The following is a 16,128-nucleotide window of genomic DNA, read 5'->3' on the forward strand; positions in this document are numbered from 1 at the left end:
ATGGCACTTAGTGCCTTTTTAAATATTAGTTACAAATACAATAAATATACAGACATGTAAGCATAATTATAAATAATACAGAGCATTTAAAACAATAATATTAATTAAAAAATTAAGAAAGTCTAAAAAAAAAACTAAAGGTATTTTAAAAAAATGAAATATTATGAATTATAGAATTAACGATAAAAAATGATCATTTGGTATTAGAAATACTTTGAACCAGTTAAAAAAAACTGAGAAAACAATTTTGAAAAACAGCAAATGATAAAAAAAAAAAATATGTTTTATCATTATATATATAGTCTATATTTATGTATAAAAATAAATAATGATGTAAAAAAAAATGTATTCCTTAGACGTTTAATCATTGGTGTGGCCATATAATATGTATTCGTCAAGTGTATAGGGCATTTATTTAGAAACCCTAGATTTCGACAATTCTAAATGTATATTATACTCAAAGTAATAATGCGTAACCTATATTCTATGAGATATTGTACAATACTTAGTAAAATATTTGACCACAATGTAAATGCTTGAAATATTAATAATACAAAAAAATTCTCTTTGCTTTTTGATTTATGGTAAGTTCTCAGTTCACATGTTTGTCTATGGTTAACGGTGATAGAGATTGGCGGTGTGCTTGTGTTGTTTTTCGGCGATAAAATAAAATGTAATACAAATAATTACGACAATGAACATTTTGTTGTGATTTAGAGCTGTTCATTTATTCAAAACGATTATGGAGCTGGATGAGGCATTTTTTTCGGAGTGTTCGGCCATTGAAACCGTCAGTGTAAGTACCGGTGTATTTTAGGTTATTTTGTCAAAACGTTTATATTCGTTTGTTTTGAATTAGTACAATTGACGAACTTAAAGTTTTATAGACGAATTCGATAATATTTATATTAAAAGGGTAAAGATCAATTTCGTTTCATTGTTTGAAACATAATTAAACATTTAAGTATTTCTGCAGAATCTTCGAAAGCAAATAAACATGAGGGACGTGAACATCATGCAGATGAAAAAGAAAATTATGGATTCACTGTGAGTCAAAAATTATTTTATGTAAGGTTTAATTTACTGATGTGGGTATCTTTATTCATAGGTAATTTTTATATTTACAGGCCAACAATACTAACCCAACAAAATAGTGAAAAGAATTGTGTAATGTTGGAGGCAGAATCAAATCGGCAGAAAGTGGAAATTATAAACCTTAAATCTAATCATAAGAAACTTTTGATTGAACATTGGACTTTAAATAAAGTGAGTTTTTTTAAAGGAAATTAAAAAGCCACCCTATTATTTTGGTTTTTTTTGCCTGAAGACAAGTGAAAATTACTGTCGCCTATGATCGAGATAATTTTTTTATTGATATTTCTGTCTTTTTCTATATTTTCAGGATTATCAAGATGCAAGTAAAAATTACAACTCTTTAAATGACCAATTCGCCATATTAAAACTGAAAGCAGATGGACAAGATTCCCTCATTACTCAATACAAGGTTAGAAAGTATTTTTTTTAAGGATACATACGATTTCAAATATATCCCAATCTTCCAGATGTCATTAAATAACAGCATTAATCTACACTTTTGACGATTTATTTTCAAAATTACATTTTGCTTCTGCCATTTTTATTCAAAATCCGGGGCCTTGTTATAAGTAACTGGTTATGCATTTATGCTTCGAAGTATTGTCCATCACTGGCCACTACTTTCTCCCATCTTCCGGGCAGCATACGAATCCTGCGTTGAAAAAACTGGTCATCTTTTAAAGCAATCCACGAATCGATCCAATTTTTTACTTCTTCATAAGACCTAAAGTGCTGGTCAGCCGGGCCGTGTGCCATTGATCGAAACAAGTGATAGTAAAAGGGAGCAACATCTGGAGAATACGGCGGGTGGGGTAAGACATCCCATTTCAACGTTTCCAAGTATATCTTGACCACTTTCGCAACATGGGATCGAGCATTGTCATGCTGCAAAATCACTTTATCATGTCTCTCGTTGTATTGCAGTATTCTGAATCATTCCCATGGTTTTGAGGTGTTTTGAAATTGCTTGTTGAGTCACTCCCGATGATCTCAATTCTTCTTGACTCTGACACGAGTCTTCATCAAGTAATGCCTCCAATTCTGCATCTTCGAAAATCTTCTCTCTTTCACTGCTACGGCGGTTTTCGAGTTAAAAATTACCATTCTTCAAGCGTTGACCACTCATGACTCATTATTTCACTAATAGCGGCCCCACCATAAGTATTTAAGAGCATTTAATGAGCCTCATCCGCAGATTTCTTCACATTGAAGTATGGAGTGAATTTGGTGCTTAAGCTGATATTTTAAATCGAGAATAACTTTATGATGTAGATACAAATCGACTAACGTTTCTATGAGGTTATATTGACAAATGCCCAAGTTTATTGTATGACATGTATGATCTATTTATTTCCACCCCTACTTACCGCTAACCCTAACCTAACCTAACCTAACCTAACCTAACCTAACCTAACCCCATCTACAGGAAAACGGCGGAAGCAAAGTTGTGCACCTAATAATGTACTAAAACAATGTTGTCCTGGCCACTGACTGCAATGTGAAAGTTAGTAATTTATTAGTAGCTTTAATTGACTTTTTCGGCTACATACCTAGTACCTTACTTTAAAATATTCAAATTATTGTAAGGATAATTCGAGTGTACTAAATCAGTTAATTTTAAGCAAGTCCTAATACTTCTCAATGTGCTCCTTGGAAGAATTTTTTTTTAATGTACCATTAATGGCATAGAACAAATGTTGCTTTTTTTATATTTTTAAATGGAATAACCCGCTAAGCCTCTATTTTGAGGCTTTTCAGCAGGTGGGATAGGGGGGATATGTAAGGAGGTAATGAAAAATACACCTCAACACCCAGACCAATTGATAAAAAAATCTTTCTTGGATTTTTTTCTTGCAACTGGCGGGAATCGAACCCGCATCACCAGTTTCACAGTTGGCTGTCTAACCAACTGCACCACGGTGCCTGTCTGCTTAGTCTGCTTAGTGTACTATTTTTTAACAAGATAAATTTTTTGTCTAGTTAAACAAAGGTGTGCATTTTTGTGATTGTATTAAATGATCATAATTGAATGATGAATCAATTTGTAAATTTCCAAGCTTTTTTGTAAACTCGCTTTACTTTAACCATTACTTTAGCCAAATAACTTTTCCCGAAGTCAAAAGCATTGACCAAAGAATACGACTTTGCATTTTTCTATTTTAACGCAGTAGATTTTATCATTTGAAAGACATTTGAAAGAGGGCATTCATACCCATGACTTACTGTTATATTGTGTTATCACTAATAATCCTCAACGTTGTTTCCCTGTCATCTCCAACTATCCTATCCAATCAAATCCTAAATCTGATAATGATGTAAGTCAGTCATAAGTTAACAGTTGTTCGATCGATAGTACTGCACTGCTACTTGGGCACTTTATATTGATAATTATTTTAAGACTCCTTATTGGATCAAGCGAATGATTGATTAATGCTATTTTGTTTATTTCAGAGTCACTGCAAAGAATTGGAAACGAAACTGGAGGGAAGTTTGCTAGATCTAAGTTTATTGAAAACAGAACATAAAGAAAATCTTTTAAAATTAAAAACAGAAAATCAGTCAATACAAAAATTATCTAGCCGCCTGGCTGCAGCTAAAGAGAAAAAAATGTATCATCTGTATAATTTTATTGTTTTACTTGGAGATAGATTTTTGAAAGATTTATCCGCAAGTGAAAAGAGGACATATAAAAACTTAAAAATGCAATCAAAATTACTCAACATTAAATCCACTCCACAGATAAAGGAAGACCCAATTTTTGATGATCTCGATGATGATGAATTACATGGTCCACTAAGTTGTGCCTCCTCTATTGACGCTGGTCTGGGTTCCTCCGTTTACACTTCAGATGATGAGAAATATCCTAGCACCGCAACAACTCCCACAAGAGATTCATGTACTAGCCCGCATGAGTCTTCTTTTGTTTTAAATTTACCAAATTCAAATCTTCAGTCATTATTTGAGAATGTTTCTGGTAAACCTAAAAGAAAACGTATTGATTGTGCAACTAGCCCCCGAAGGCTTATCACACGTTCGGTAGCGACTAGTCCGGCTAAATGTGATCAAAGTAAGAAGAAATTTGTATCAACTGCGACTAGTCCTGTAAGAGAGCTCCTAATAAATCCTCTCCCACAATTGGATTTAAAAGATGACATAGATGACTTGACAGTTAAAGATATTTTAAATAAATGTAACAGTTCTTTCAAAATTTTATCACCAATCCCATTTAATAAAAATATGGACTCACCCCACGAAAAACCAGCTAAAGTGGGTAAAAAAAGCAAAATAATTGATTCCAAAAGAATTTTTAAAAAGAATAAAGGCAGAGATAAACCTAAGAGTTTTTATAATCTGTTGGCATATTTTTCTTGCATGACAAGACAGCTTGTTAAAAAAGAATGTTCCCAAATATTGAGAAATTCTAAAGCGTCTTTGGTTACTGCTAATGATCAGTGTAATGTAGAAACTAATCAAGAACAAAAAAAAGAAAATGTGATTATTTTAAACAGTAGCAGTAATAATGAGTGTAATAAATTAATATTACCTAATCACAGAGGATTGTACTTAATTAATACTGCGCCTGGGGCTGTTTACCATATGTCTACTGGTTCAGAACCATCATCCGATCATAAAGTTAGTTTAACCGAAACATGTGAAACAACAAATGATTCTCATTCTATAAGTTCTGGATTTACTGATGTACTTGCCTCTCAAACTTCAACAGTAAAATTGCAGTCAAACTGTAAAAAAAAGGCATTTAAATCAAAATTAAATAAGTCTTCTCGAAAATACAAAAATCTTTTTGAATCTGAAGATGAAATCGAAAATGATGAGGTAAATTATAATGATTTTGAAAGTACAACAGAAAATGAAAATTATAATTACAATGGTGATAAAGATGTGGAATTAGATGTAGCTGCTAACATTTCAAGCTTCAACGTTTGTGATTCAAATAAGCATAAGAGAAAAAGAAAAGAACCAGATTTGTCAATTTCTCCGAGTCAAAGAAAAGATACTAGACGAGCAAGGATAGAGAATTCTGAGTCTAAAACAGACAGTGAAACTTCACACGTAACAATTAAAAGTAAAAGAATACTAGAACAGAATACTCCAAATATGTTACCACACACTCTAGTTAGAGATGTTGCTCCGTTGACTAGATCAAATAGTGATACTATTTGCAGTGTAAATCTTAAATGTTCCAAGGAAAGTAAAGTGATATCTAAACAAGCTGAAAATAAAAATTCAAAAAGAAGTACTCTTCTAGATGCACCTGAAATTAATGCGGCTTTTCGAAGAGTAACCCGACAAATGAAACCAAAAAGCACAAAGAATAATTTACTCAAATCAGAGCCTCTCTCAACCCACAATAAAGACGCAAATGGTCACATTATTTCTGATGAGATTAGCACTCCAGCGTCCAAGCGTTTGAAGAATAACCTGTGCCAAGATTCAATTTTATCCAAGTCAACTTCACAGATTCCCTTCAATAAAGTTTGTGATGTTAAAGTTGTGAATCAACTAAATATTGACAAAGCTATTAGTGTTGTTACAAATCTTAAATTATCTACATCAACTGTAGAAAGGTCTTTTATAAGGAAACCAGTTAAACCAAGAATTCAAAAACTACCTAATATTACAATAGAAAAGCCCAATGAAGTTATAGAGGAAATTAAAGAACAAATAGAATGTAACAATAGTGGAATTTGCAATACAAGCGGAAAGATTGAATGCAATGATGAAACTACAACAAGGAATAATAGTAAAGAAGGAATTGATAAATATGACATTTGGAAGAGAGTTTTAGAAAATCCTTCAAAACTCACTATGCTTGATAATGGTAAAAGATGTGATGACACTTTTGAATCCATTCTTATCAATGAAACAAAACTGTTGAAAAATAAAAGATGCGGAAAATGTATGTATATTGTATTACAATAATTTTTTTAGACTATCATCGGGTCTCTGACACAAATTAGTAACTACATTTTTTTTTTACATTTTTTTTACATGCATACAAAAAATAATATTCGGCTTGTTCCAGAAACTCAACGTTATGTAAAACAGTGTATTCAAATTTAAGTGTTCCCTCACTGTGATAATCTGTTCTAATACAAAATAAAATTTCTTCACTTAATGAATAAAACAAAGAAAAATGGTTCTTTTACGTTTTTCAAGTGAACTAAAAAACTGGGGAAAATGCTAAAGTGGGGAAATTTTAAATGTACGTAAAAAAGGCAATTACATAAAAATTTATTTAATGTTCTAGACTACATAATATAATGAAAATTGCCAGAAAAATTGCAGTCGTATAAACTGTCGTTATTGGGGATTATGAGTAGTAAAAATATTTTGTATTTTTTTCTAATAATATTTTAGTTTTTTTTTTATTTAGAAACAACATGTATATTTAAATACTTTTTCCTTTTTTTTTTTATTCAAAAACACAAAATAAAAATAGTATTAGGTGTATAAAATACACCCAATGACGAAATATGGGGAACTTTTATTTATTACTTTTAATATGGCATCACTTCATTCATTTTCAACTGTTATTTAAATCACGGCAAATTTGTTTCACACTTCTTTTTAAACCATCTTTTTGCATTATGTGTATAATTGTAATAATTCTACTATTTCTGCATTTTAAAACTTTCTGTATTGTAATTTTTTTACAAATATAAAGACTGCATTTCCTAAAAGCGTCGACTGTGTGCCTCAATGAAGTAAAGTGTCGATTAGTATTTTTGTTCAATAAATGTATAAGGATTTAATGAAAACTAGTCGAAACATCATCATAATAAGACACTAAAACAAAAAGGTCAATTACAATGCACCCACTATGAATTTTGTTTGAAACAATAGTTTACCTTTTATTATTTGTTTACCTGCTTAATCCTTCAGTTTGGGTGCTTTCGGCGTGGTATTGCTTTTATTTTGACCTAACTTTGCCCTTTTTTGACAAATCGAACGAATTTCTTGTATAATATTCATAATGAACAACCAGCTTGTTTACTTATGCTATATAATATATGTTTGTGATTTCAGTTGTTAAACCGATTGCAGTGTGCGTAAAAGTGGAAAAGTATTTATCCTGTAATTTTACATTGGAAAGCCTTGACAGTTTTATTGAGAGTATTAATGCGGAGAAAGAAGTAGATATTGCCTGTGCCATAATTGAATTCTTATCTAATGTAAATAGAAATGGAGAATTTATTGAAAAAAGTTGGTCATCACCCCCCATGACAGAACATCAACGCCACCTTTTCATATTGATGAAAAGATTGCAGTCATCTCCCCCTGCGCATTATAAAGAAAATTTGTTTGAACTCGTAATGAGGGGTATAGAATTTAAATTGTTCAATTTAAAAGAAGTTCCGGATTTGAGTATATCAAAATATTTGACTCAATTTTATACAATTCTTTGTATGTTCAGAAAGCAAAAAGATAGAATAAAGCTGTTCTGTATGGATGCTTTGTACTGCTTATCCTATAAGGCTGGAGCTCTAGTATATAGTGTACTGAACACGTGGCCTCGTCTCCTTCCACACTTCAAATCGCCTGCCGGTAAGTTATTATATATTCTTTTGAGCATTCACAAAATCAGTATTTTAAGATAATTTTTCATTTTTGTTTTAAAAAAAGTTCTGATCAAAGTGGTGTTGCGAAACCACAACTGGGCATTTAAAATAAAAAAATCTTGACTAATGAAAGATTTTGGTTGAATCGGTCATTAGTTTAGGTACGATGAACAAGGTACAAATAAAAGTTTGTTAATGTTAACATTAGGTGTAGATTCCTGTAAGGTTGACATAAAATATTTCAACAAAAGGGTATTTTTTTCACTACAATCTGTATTTCAAAATGTCCAAGGCCAATTTCTGCCTTCATTTAACAGACGATTAATAGAATTGATGTTCTAATGCAATACCGTATGCACCAATAAATGCAGACATGGCTAATTCAAAGAAATGATTTTAAATTATTTATTTATTTACACACATATGTACATATTTATAAATGTGTTTTTTCAAGTCAGTGGGGTATTTACATGGAGTACATACCTTTAAGTACTTTTTTGTATTTTTGTTACTACAGCATTGTCGCTTATTCGTAATCATTGTTCTAATTTTAGCTAAAGATCCACTGATGATTGTTATTGTGCATTACTTGCTAAGCAATTTCAGTACTAAGTATCAATACAACTCTGAAAACCTTCAGAAACTTCTTCTAAAACAGTATGGATATAAAACAGGAACCATTACAGATGACGAACTTCTTAAATTGCTTTTGGAACTAATTCAAGGTATTTCATTTATTTCTCCACTACCAATAATTATGTACCTAATAAATACAACAAGGGCACTAAACAGCAGGGGCTAATTGTCCACATAAGCGATTATGCGCAGATTATTATTGAATTTTACTATTGATAATAAAGTTTTATTGTAATTTTATTTATGGTATCTTCATTCTTCTTCCTGGCACTGTCCCAACTCATTTTCTGGATAGGCTGTTGGGGTCGACTCTTCTTGTTCTTAGGCCGTATAATTATGCTTCAGTTCTCGGTGTCTTTATGGGAATATAATATCTATTAAATCGGCAACCTCCGTGGCGTAGTCGTCAAGACACTTGAGTCACGCACGGAAGGTTCCGGGTTCGATTCCCGGTGAGAACACAAAAATCAAAATATGATTTTTCTCAGGCCTGAGTGTTTTAAACTGTAATGCACTACTATAATTGGGCTTGCTGGCGTGTTGTGCTACTTTTTTTAAAAATTGTTTTATTTGTCAACGTCATATTTTTAAAAAATAAATGTCATGCAGCATTTTTAAAAAAGTTTTTTATAAATGTTGAATTAAAATAGTGGAGAATATACCTACATATAATCATGAAGTTAATAATTTATTGTGTGAGTTAAATTAATAGATTATTTATTAATAATTACTATTTATATTAAAAATAAGTATTCCAACTTCTGTTATCAACGGCTGAAATGGAGAGTATTACATGTTGCAGTATGTTGTATTACACATAACCACGGAAAAATAGACATTTATGTATGTAGGTATAAAATAAATTTTTTTCTAGCTTACCTATAAAAAAAGTCACTGCTCGTCACTGCTAAACAGTCCTATGCACTGCATGTATCGGCTTTAAAAAAAAAAGAAAAAGATACCTGCTGCATTTAAATCCTAAAATAATTGTGAAAAAAAGCATATTTTCAAATATTCAGTATTGAAATCAAAAATATACACACACATATATTGTGTATGCATTTTGTTTCAGATAAATCTAACTTGTTTAGCGAAAATTTGACTGCAGCTTTTTTACTCATGGGTAAAAGATGTGGAGTGGAGTGGTCTCACAAGAATATAATACTAAAATCTTTAATACCAATAATTGGAGATGCCAAGAATACTCCCACTGCCAGGGCCATGGCATCATATCTGATTGGCCCATTAGTGTTGCCGTTTCCAAAAGAAATGCTCATGCAATGTGAAGTTCTCGTGAAAACGCTTACCAACATACTTGAAACAGGAGGTAAGAATATTGTTTGTATATATGCTTTAATTATTATTTTTATCTTGAATTTTGACCACTATATGAGGTACTAGGGATTCATTTTACTAATGGATGATTAATTATTATGAAATATAAGTATTTGTTATGTAACTTAACCCTTTTAATCCTACAGGGCCGAACATTAGCCCCAACATGGTCTCATTAATATTTATGTTGAATATATTTTTTGTGCTGTATGCTCATTTGGCTATTAAAATATGATAAGAACACTGTAGAATCATAATAACAGCAATTTTTTTTTTCCAGATGACCCACTTGTCGAAAATGCTATAGTATCGAGCTTGACTCATTTGGTGAAATATAACTTTAATAAAATCGTCTTCGTACTACTTCACTGGAAGCCCTCATCTCCGATTTCACATCAAACCGAGGCTCGTCTGAAAACATTGATATCAAAGAGGCCTGTCAAGTTTTGGCTAAACTTTCTTGGAAGATGGCATCCCAAGCCCACTCCAGTAGAAGATAACATATTTGAATGAGAATTTAGAAAGTATTTCAGATTTATGTATATTTTTTTTAACAATTGTTGGTGAAATTCAATTGTAATTCGGCAATAACTAATATTTTAACAAAGTATATGTGTATAAAGATTTAAAAATTATGTTAATCGTCATTATCATCACACCTCTATCCTTACCTGATCATGCACAGGGCACTGAATTGGTGCACTAAATATAAGTTACTACCTAAAACAATTTGTCATTTTAGTCCCAAATTTAATAAACCAATTTTTAAAATTTTAATATATTTGGTACAGTTTTTTAATAGTGTGTAAGTATGTATGTATATATAAAATTAATGTTACAATTTACGTTTCCATATAATTTTTAATTAAAATTGTATGTGTACCATTTCAGCCACAAATACATTTTATGAATAAATTTTTGCACACTGTATTATTTGGTAGGATTTTCTTAATCTGTAGGTATGCACAATAAATATGCTTTACGCGCACGCCTTTTACTGGCACCTAAAATTGACAGGTGATGCATTGGTGCATCGATAACAAAAGAAAATATAAGCGGAGACCATACAATATACGATCTTCCAGCAGATCTATTTTTTTATTGTTTCCATGCATTTTTTTTTGTTATTAGGCAGTGTTATGCAAATGCAGATTCTAAATCAGTGTTTTTCAACCTTTTTGGATACACGACCTCTGCCACGCGCTTAGGGAAATCACAGTCATGAGCACAGACGAGCAATCCAAAAGTTAAATCAAATTTGTTCTAGGAGGCGGTAAGCTCTAGATCTCTAAATATCTGGCACTGCCCCTCCCCCTCTCAGGATGCCAGTTTTTCATCGCATTTCGAAAGGCATTTTGAGTAAAAATCTGTTTTACAAAACTTATTATTTCCCAACTCCAAATCTGACCCATAAAACAGTCCTAAGCTTTTCATTCACGATTCTTTTTATTACAGTTTTAACAATGGTGTACTTTATAATAACTTACGACTAAAACAGTATTCAGAACTTTGTATTTACATACATATATATATATATTTTAAATAAGGTTAAAGCCATTCATTTTGATTCTCTCAATGAAAACTATAAACTGTTCTAGTCTTTCTCTTGTGTAGTATTTATATTTTAGGCTTTAAGATACTAATATGCTAATACTTTTAAGCTTTTTTACATGCATCAAATTAAAAGTATATAAGCTAAGTGACATTATTTATGTACATATGGAATTTAAAATAAATTACCCTTCTATTGTGATTGTATTGTTTTAATTCATTATTATTGAGTTAAATTATCATGTAATTGATCACTATGATATTAAATTATATATTATTATTGAATCTAAAAGATATTTAATCTATTTTTATGACTTCATATTGTATATAATGTTACCTGTAACTTTGCCTATCTTGTAAAAATCAATCTAATGATGTACATAATATTATTTGGTCATAAATGATTAGTTAAAAATAAAACACTATCTGTTAATTATTCATCGGTAACTCAAAATCAACCCGATTTATAAAATAAACAAATGTAAAAATAATATGCCAAAATACATAGCTAGTTTTTTATGTCATCCACATTGACATAATTTATAAATATGTACAACATATGTTTTCAACAGCAAAGAAAAGAAAGCTATTAGTGCTTAAAATTTAACTCTCACTGCAAAAGTGACGTAAACTTAAGAAATCTGTTTTGGAAAAAAACTTTTTTTTTATCCTTTTTAAAGAAACTAAGAATTGGTCCAAGAATATGCGTAAGAGACTTTGTTTACCTTGTATATTAATATTTAAATCCATTTACACTTTTCAACATTGGGTTTTTTAGAAGCAAATATTTACAACATTCAAATTTATATCTCCCCCATTTATGTCAACTATAATAAAATGAACTCTTTAAAGTACATTTAAGACTTTTTTTCAATCCTCCCATACGAATTACCATTAAGAAGTCAGCAGTTGTTTCTATATATTTTTGCAAACACTAATGCTGATTTTTTATCATAGGTTTGAACCTTAAGAGTAATAATACGCCACCGGTTAATAGCCGCCAATACACACAAAAACCATTCTATGATTATCAACTATGAAGTTAGCTACAGTTTACAGTAATACAACAGGCCATATGTACTCCGGTTGAGAATTGCAAGCGCAAACCAAAACCGTCTGTTATAAATACTTTTCTGTTGTTTAACTAAAAACCAAACCAAAATTTTTGGAATGCTTTTGTTCTATGCAATAGAGCTAAAAGGCTTCTCTTTAAGCTGGTGAGTGAATTATTACTCTAAGATTTAAACTCTTATACATAATAATAATATTTTTTGCAGATAATCCTGTTAGACAAATGTTGCCCGCAAATGCAATTACCAAAGCACTTCAGTGAGTCAGATATTAGATGTGTGAGAATTCTCTAATAAATATTTTAACCAGAGGTCTGGTTATTACGAGCCAGTCGCTCCTGCAGCATTTATTTTACTGCCTTTTAGGTCTCGATGTGAGTCTCATTCGGTTTAGAAATAAGAAATATTATTTATTGGCTGAGTCATAGAAAATGAAATATTTATAAAGAAAAAACAAGTCTAAAAAATATTTTATTAGATTTACAATGTTAAATCTGAAATAAAATAAAGATGTTAAATTTAGTCAGTTCTCAAAATAAAATGATATAATGATAAACATAGATATAAAATATTTTTTAAAATAAAAGTATACAATGTATCTCTCCTTAGAAAAAGAGCCCGAACCAAACCTAATGTATAAACCAAGAACTCATATATACCAGGGTCGTTAACTTTATCTCAAAAAAAGGTTGTGTCAGTTGTATAAAAGATGATGATTTTCATAATTACTATTTATATTAATCATTTACATGGGGCTAATTACTGAGAAGGAATGACACATTGTATCGGGAACACAATTGCATCTAGTAGTTAGTTTTGTATTTTTTAAGTTCTACCATGATTACATGTATATTTACTAATTGAGTTCTTGCATTGGGTGTTAAAAGTTTATGGAAACGGTGATAGTATTGTACCAAAGAAGTCAAAGCTAATTGAAGTAAACCAGATCCAGTGACGAGATTTGGAAATGATAATAGTACTTCACGATTGATGACTTCTAATCTTTTTTTCCATTCAGCAGAAAAAGACGTTACGAGAGCGAGGCTCTTCCTTTCTTGTGCCTTAAGTTGTTCCACTTGCCCCCGTTCTATTAGTTGTTCGCCTTCTTTAACAAATTGCATCATGCCACCAAAGTGCGGACTTAGAATTTCTTCGACATATTCATTACTTCTGGCTTGCAACTGTTCTCTAAAACTCTCTGCCTCCTTCGAATTGTCTCTAGTTCTCTCCATGAGGACTCCTAATACCATGTCATAATTGTTTATTAGAAATATAAGTTGATGTGCTCTTTGTGGAAATATTGCGGCCATTCGTAAAATAAAGCAATGAACTTCATCTTGTAGTGCTAACAATAATGAACTCAAGATTTCTGAAGGGAACTGTTCGCTTAAACCCACTAAGGCTGCTGAAAATTCCGCATAACGTCTGGTGATCTGTAGTCAAATAAAATAACAATTAATTTAATCTATACTGTTAAAAAATGAATAAAAAAATACACCTTGAATAATACTTACATAATGTGGTCCCATTTCTTTATTAACAAATTTTGTAGGATCACAATCCCGAACACTTTGTATATTTAATTTAAAAACAAATTCTAATCTAGGCCAAATGACTGATTGTAGGGAATCCCAGTATCTGAAATAAAAGATTTACTTAAATTCATTTAAGGTTGATTTCAATTATACAAGAGGTTTTATAATAAAAACGAAAATTCTTTTCTAAGTTTTATTAAATATTGTGAAACAGTGATAATTGCATAAAAATCGAGAAGTCTTGTGAATAGTCAATTTATTAAATTGTATTTATACCTATCTAAGGCTGGTACAGCTCTTTTATGACACATCAATTGGTAACGTAAAATTAACTGGATGCATAAAAAAAGTGATATACTATCATAACATTCAATCACATAAGAATCCATAGTTTTCTGTAAAAAAATATTTATTGTATTTTATTTTATATATAAAAAAATAGATAACTTCATTTATTTTATGATTACTTACGACCATTAACGATAATGTTCTTCCGAGAATTCTATCAAAAAGTTCCTGGGCTTGTGAACCCTTGACATGAAATAATTCTGTTAGGAACAGGTATTCCCGGCATCCATTATCTACTAATGCATATTGCAGGCTTCTAAATAAAGACTCGTACGCATACTAAAAACATGAGTAAAATGATTATTTTCTACCATTACGTACAACTATGTGTATATAAATGAACAGAATTATGAATTTACTAAAAGTACCTTGTTTTTGAGTTGTGCATGGGGAACAATAATTGGTGCTTCTAACTGCTGAGCTAAAACATCTCCTCGATTTCCTATTGTAAACACAGTACTTTTATTTTTTAAAGTCGTTTTATGAAAAAATCCTTTTGCTGCTGTATCTTCGACCCCCATGAGGTCATCTTTAGTTGCCGCTTCTTCAAATTGCAGCTTATTCAACCTCGACGTATAAGTTTTAAAGTATGATAAGTAAACTTTACTCATGGTATCTATATACTCGTTACAAATCTCTTGGGCTACATTTCGTTCGTTCGCTAAGATAAACTCGAAGAAAAATTTGTATTTTAGCATTGCATTTTGGGGTACTTGGTAATTTGTCATCGGCTTACGAAATTTGTAAATCTGTTCTAGAAGGTAAGTACGTATTTTAGCCATCGCTTTTATTTTGAGCTTTTCCAAAATATCCTTTACGTCATTAGCAGATCTCGTCTCCTTAAAACTCTGCTCCTTCACAAAATTAATTTTTTGATTGAGACTTAACAATTGAACCATGAATTCTTTATCGGTTACAGGAATATCCATAATCCCACTGTAAAAAGTACATAGTCACAAAAACTTGCATATTTAGTACAAATTTATAATAATGGGCCATTTAGAGAAAATATTTATTTAAAAAAAAAATTATTAGACTAAACATTATGATTATTTTTAATTTGATCCTCAAGTACAATTGTTACAGTTTAATTCAGGATTTCAACTTATTTGAAAATACATACTTAAATAATTTAAGAGAAGTACTTACATTATTAACGCTTCTGAAACCGCCATATCCTCGATAAAAGATGAAAGTGGTCCCTTTAATGCTTGTCGATTAGCAAGCTGAACAGACATATTTACTGACTTTTTCTGTAGTGTCATTATTTCGGAACTAATACTTCCCAGGTCATTCTAAAAAAAGAAAATAACTGTGATGTATATTACACACTAACCATGAATAATTAAAATCATGTATAAGCCATTAAAATATAATTACCTGGAATGACAAAAGCATTGTTTCCATTCTCTCGAGAATGTTATCGCAACTTTCAATTTGCGTATGCAAAGAGGCAATATTCTCGCTTTCTTTTAAGTAATCTTGTATGGATTTCTGTTCAGCTACCTTTAATTCTGAATCAATCTGGTAGGCATATTCCCTTAGATCAGTTCCAGTTCTCAATACTTCCTGGACTTCATCGTCTTCGAGATTTTTATGAAGGTCGTCTTCAAGAACATCACTACTTTCAAACATTTTTTTTGGTTTTTTATAATGTATTTTGTAAACAGAAATATAATATTGTAAATTATCAATGCATTGCCACTGTTGCCAGTACTGGCCAGTATGTCAGTTTCCTAGCTGTCACATTATCATCACCATCATCGCTGAGTCGCTGTCATTCTGAATTCTGACATTCTTTGCATTCGTTTTATACCATAGTGAATATAGTCATAAACAATAATAGCTTCGCTTTTTGTTAGTGAAGCAGAATTTTTCATTGGTCTAAAAATAGAGATAACTAAAATTTAGGCCAATAAGCATTCAGTGTTAGTAAGTTTTCCGAACCTCCGCAAAGTAAACCGAACGCTTTCCGTT

At 30.9% G+C, this 16,128-nt stretch overlaps 2 protein-coding genes across 2 annotated transcripts; one reads left to right on the forward strand and one right to left on the reverse strand.

Annotated features, from left to right (window-relative positions):
- Positions 1-607: 607 nt before the first annotated feature.
- Positions 608-10,562, forward strand: LOC148284143 (uncharacterized). Its single transcript, XM_088242650.1, has 9 exons — positions 608-796; positions 977-1,047; positions 1,128-1,266; positions 1,403-1,504; positions 3,547-6,013; positions 7,144-7,662; positions 8,231-8,401; positions 9,385-9,639; positions 9,928-10,562. The coding sequence occupies exons 1-9, from the start codon at positions 743-745 to the stop codon at positions 10,158-10,160; spliced, it is 4,011 nt and encodes a 1,336-aa protein (XP_088098776.1). The 5' UTR covers positions 608-742; the 3' UTR covers positions 10,161-10,562.
- A 2,422-nt stretch (positions 10,563-12,984) lies between these two features.
- Vps52 (vacuolar protein sorting 52) lies at positions 12,985-16,014 on the reverse strand. Its single transcript, XM_088242651.1, has 7 exons — positions 15,532-16,014; positions 15,301-15,446; positions 14,520-15,087; positions 14,275-14,430; positions 14,080-14,198; positions 13,783-13,906; positions 12,985-13,701 (listed from the first exon to the last, which is right to left on the reverse strand). The coding sequence occupies exons 1-7, from the start codon at positions 15,784-15,786 to the stop codon at positions 13,072-13,074; spliced, it is 1,998 nt and encodes a 665-aa protein (XP_088098777.1). The 5' UTR covers positions 15,787-16,014; the 3' UTR covers positions 12,985-13,071.
- Positions 16,015-16,128: the final 114 nt, after the last annotated feature.

This window comes from Micrasema longulum, unplaced genomic scaffold (assembly GCF_059751315.1).
Source record: "Micrasema longulum isolate JH-2025_06_02 unplaced genomic scaffold, ASM5975131v1 h1tg000147l, whole genome shotgun sequence".
NCBI lineage: Eukaryota > Metazoa > Arthropoda > Insecta > Trichoptera > Brachycentridae > Micrasema > Micrasema longulum.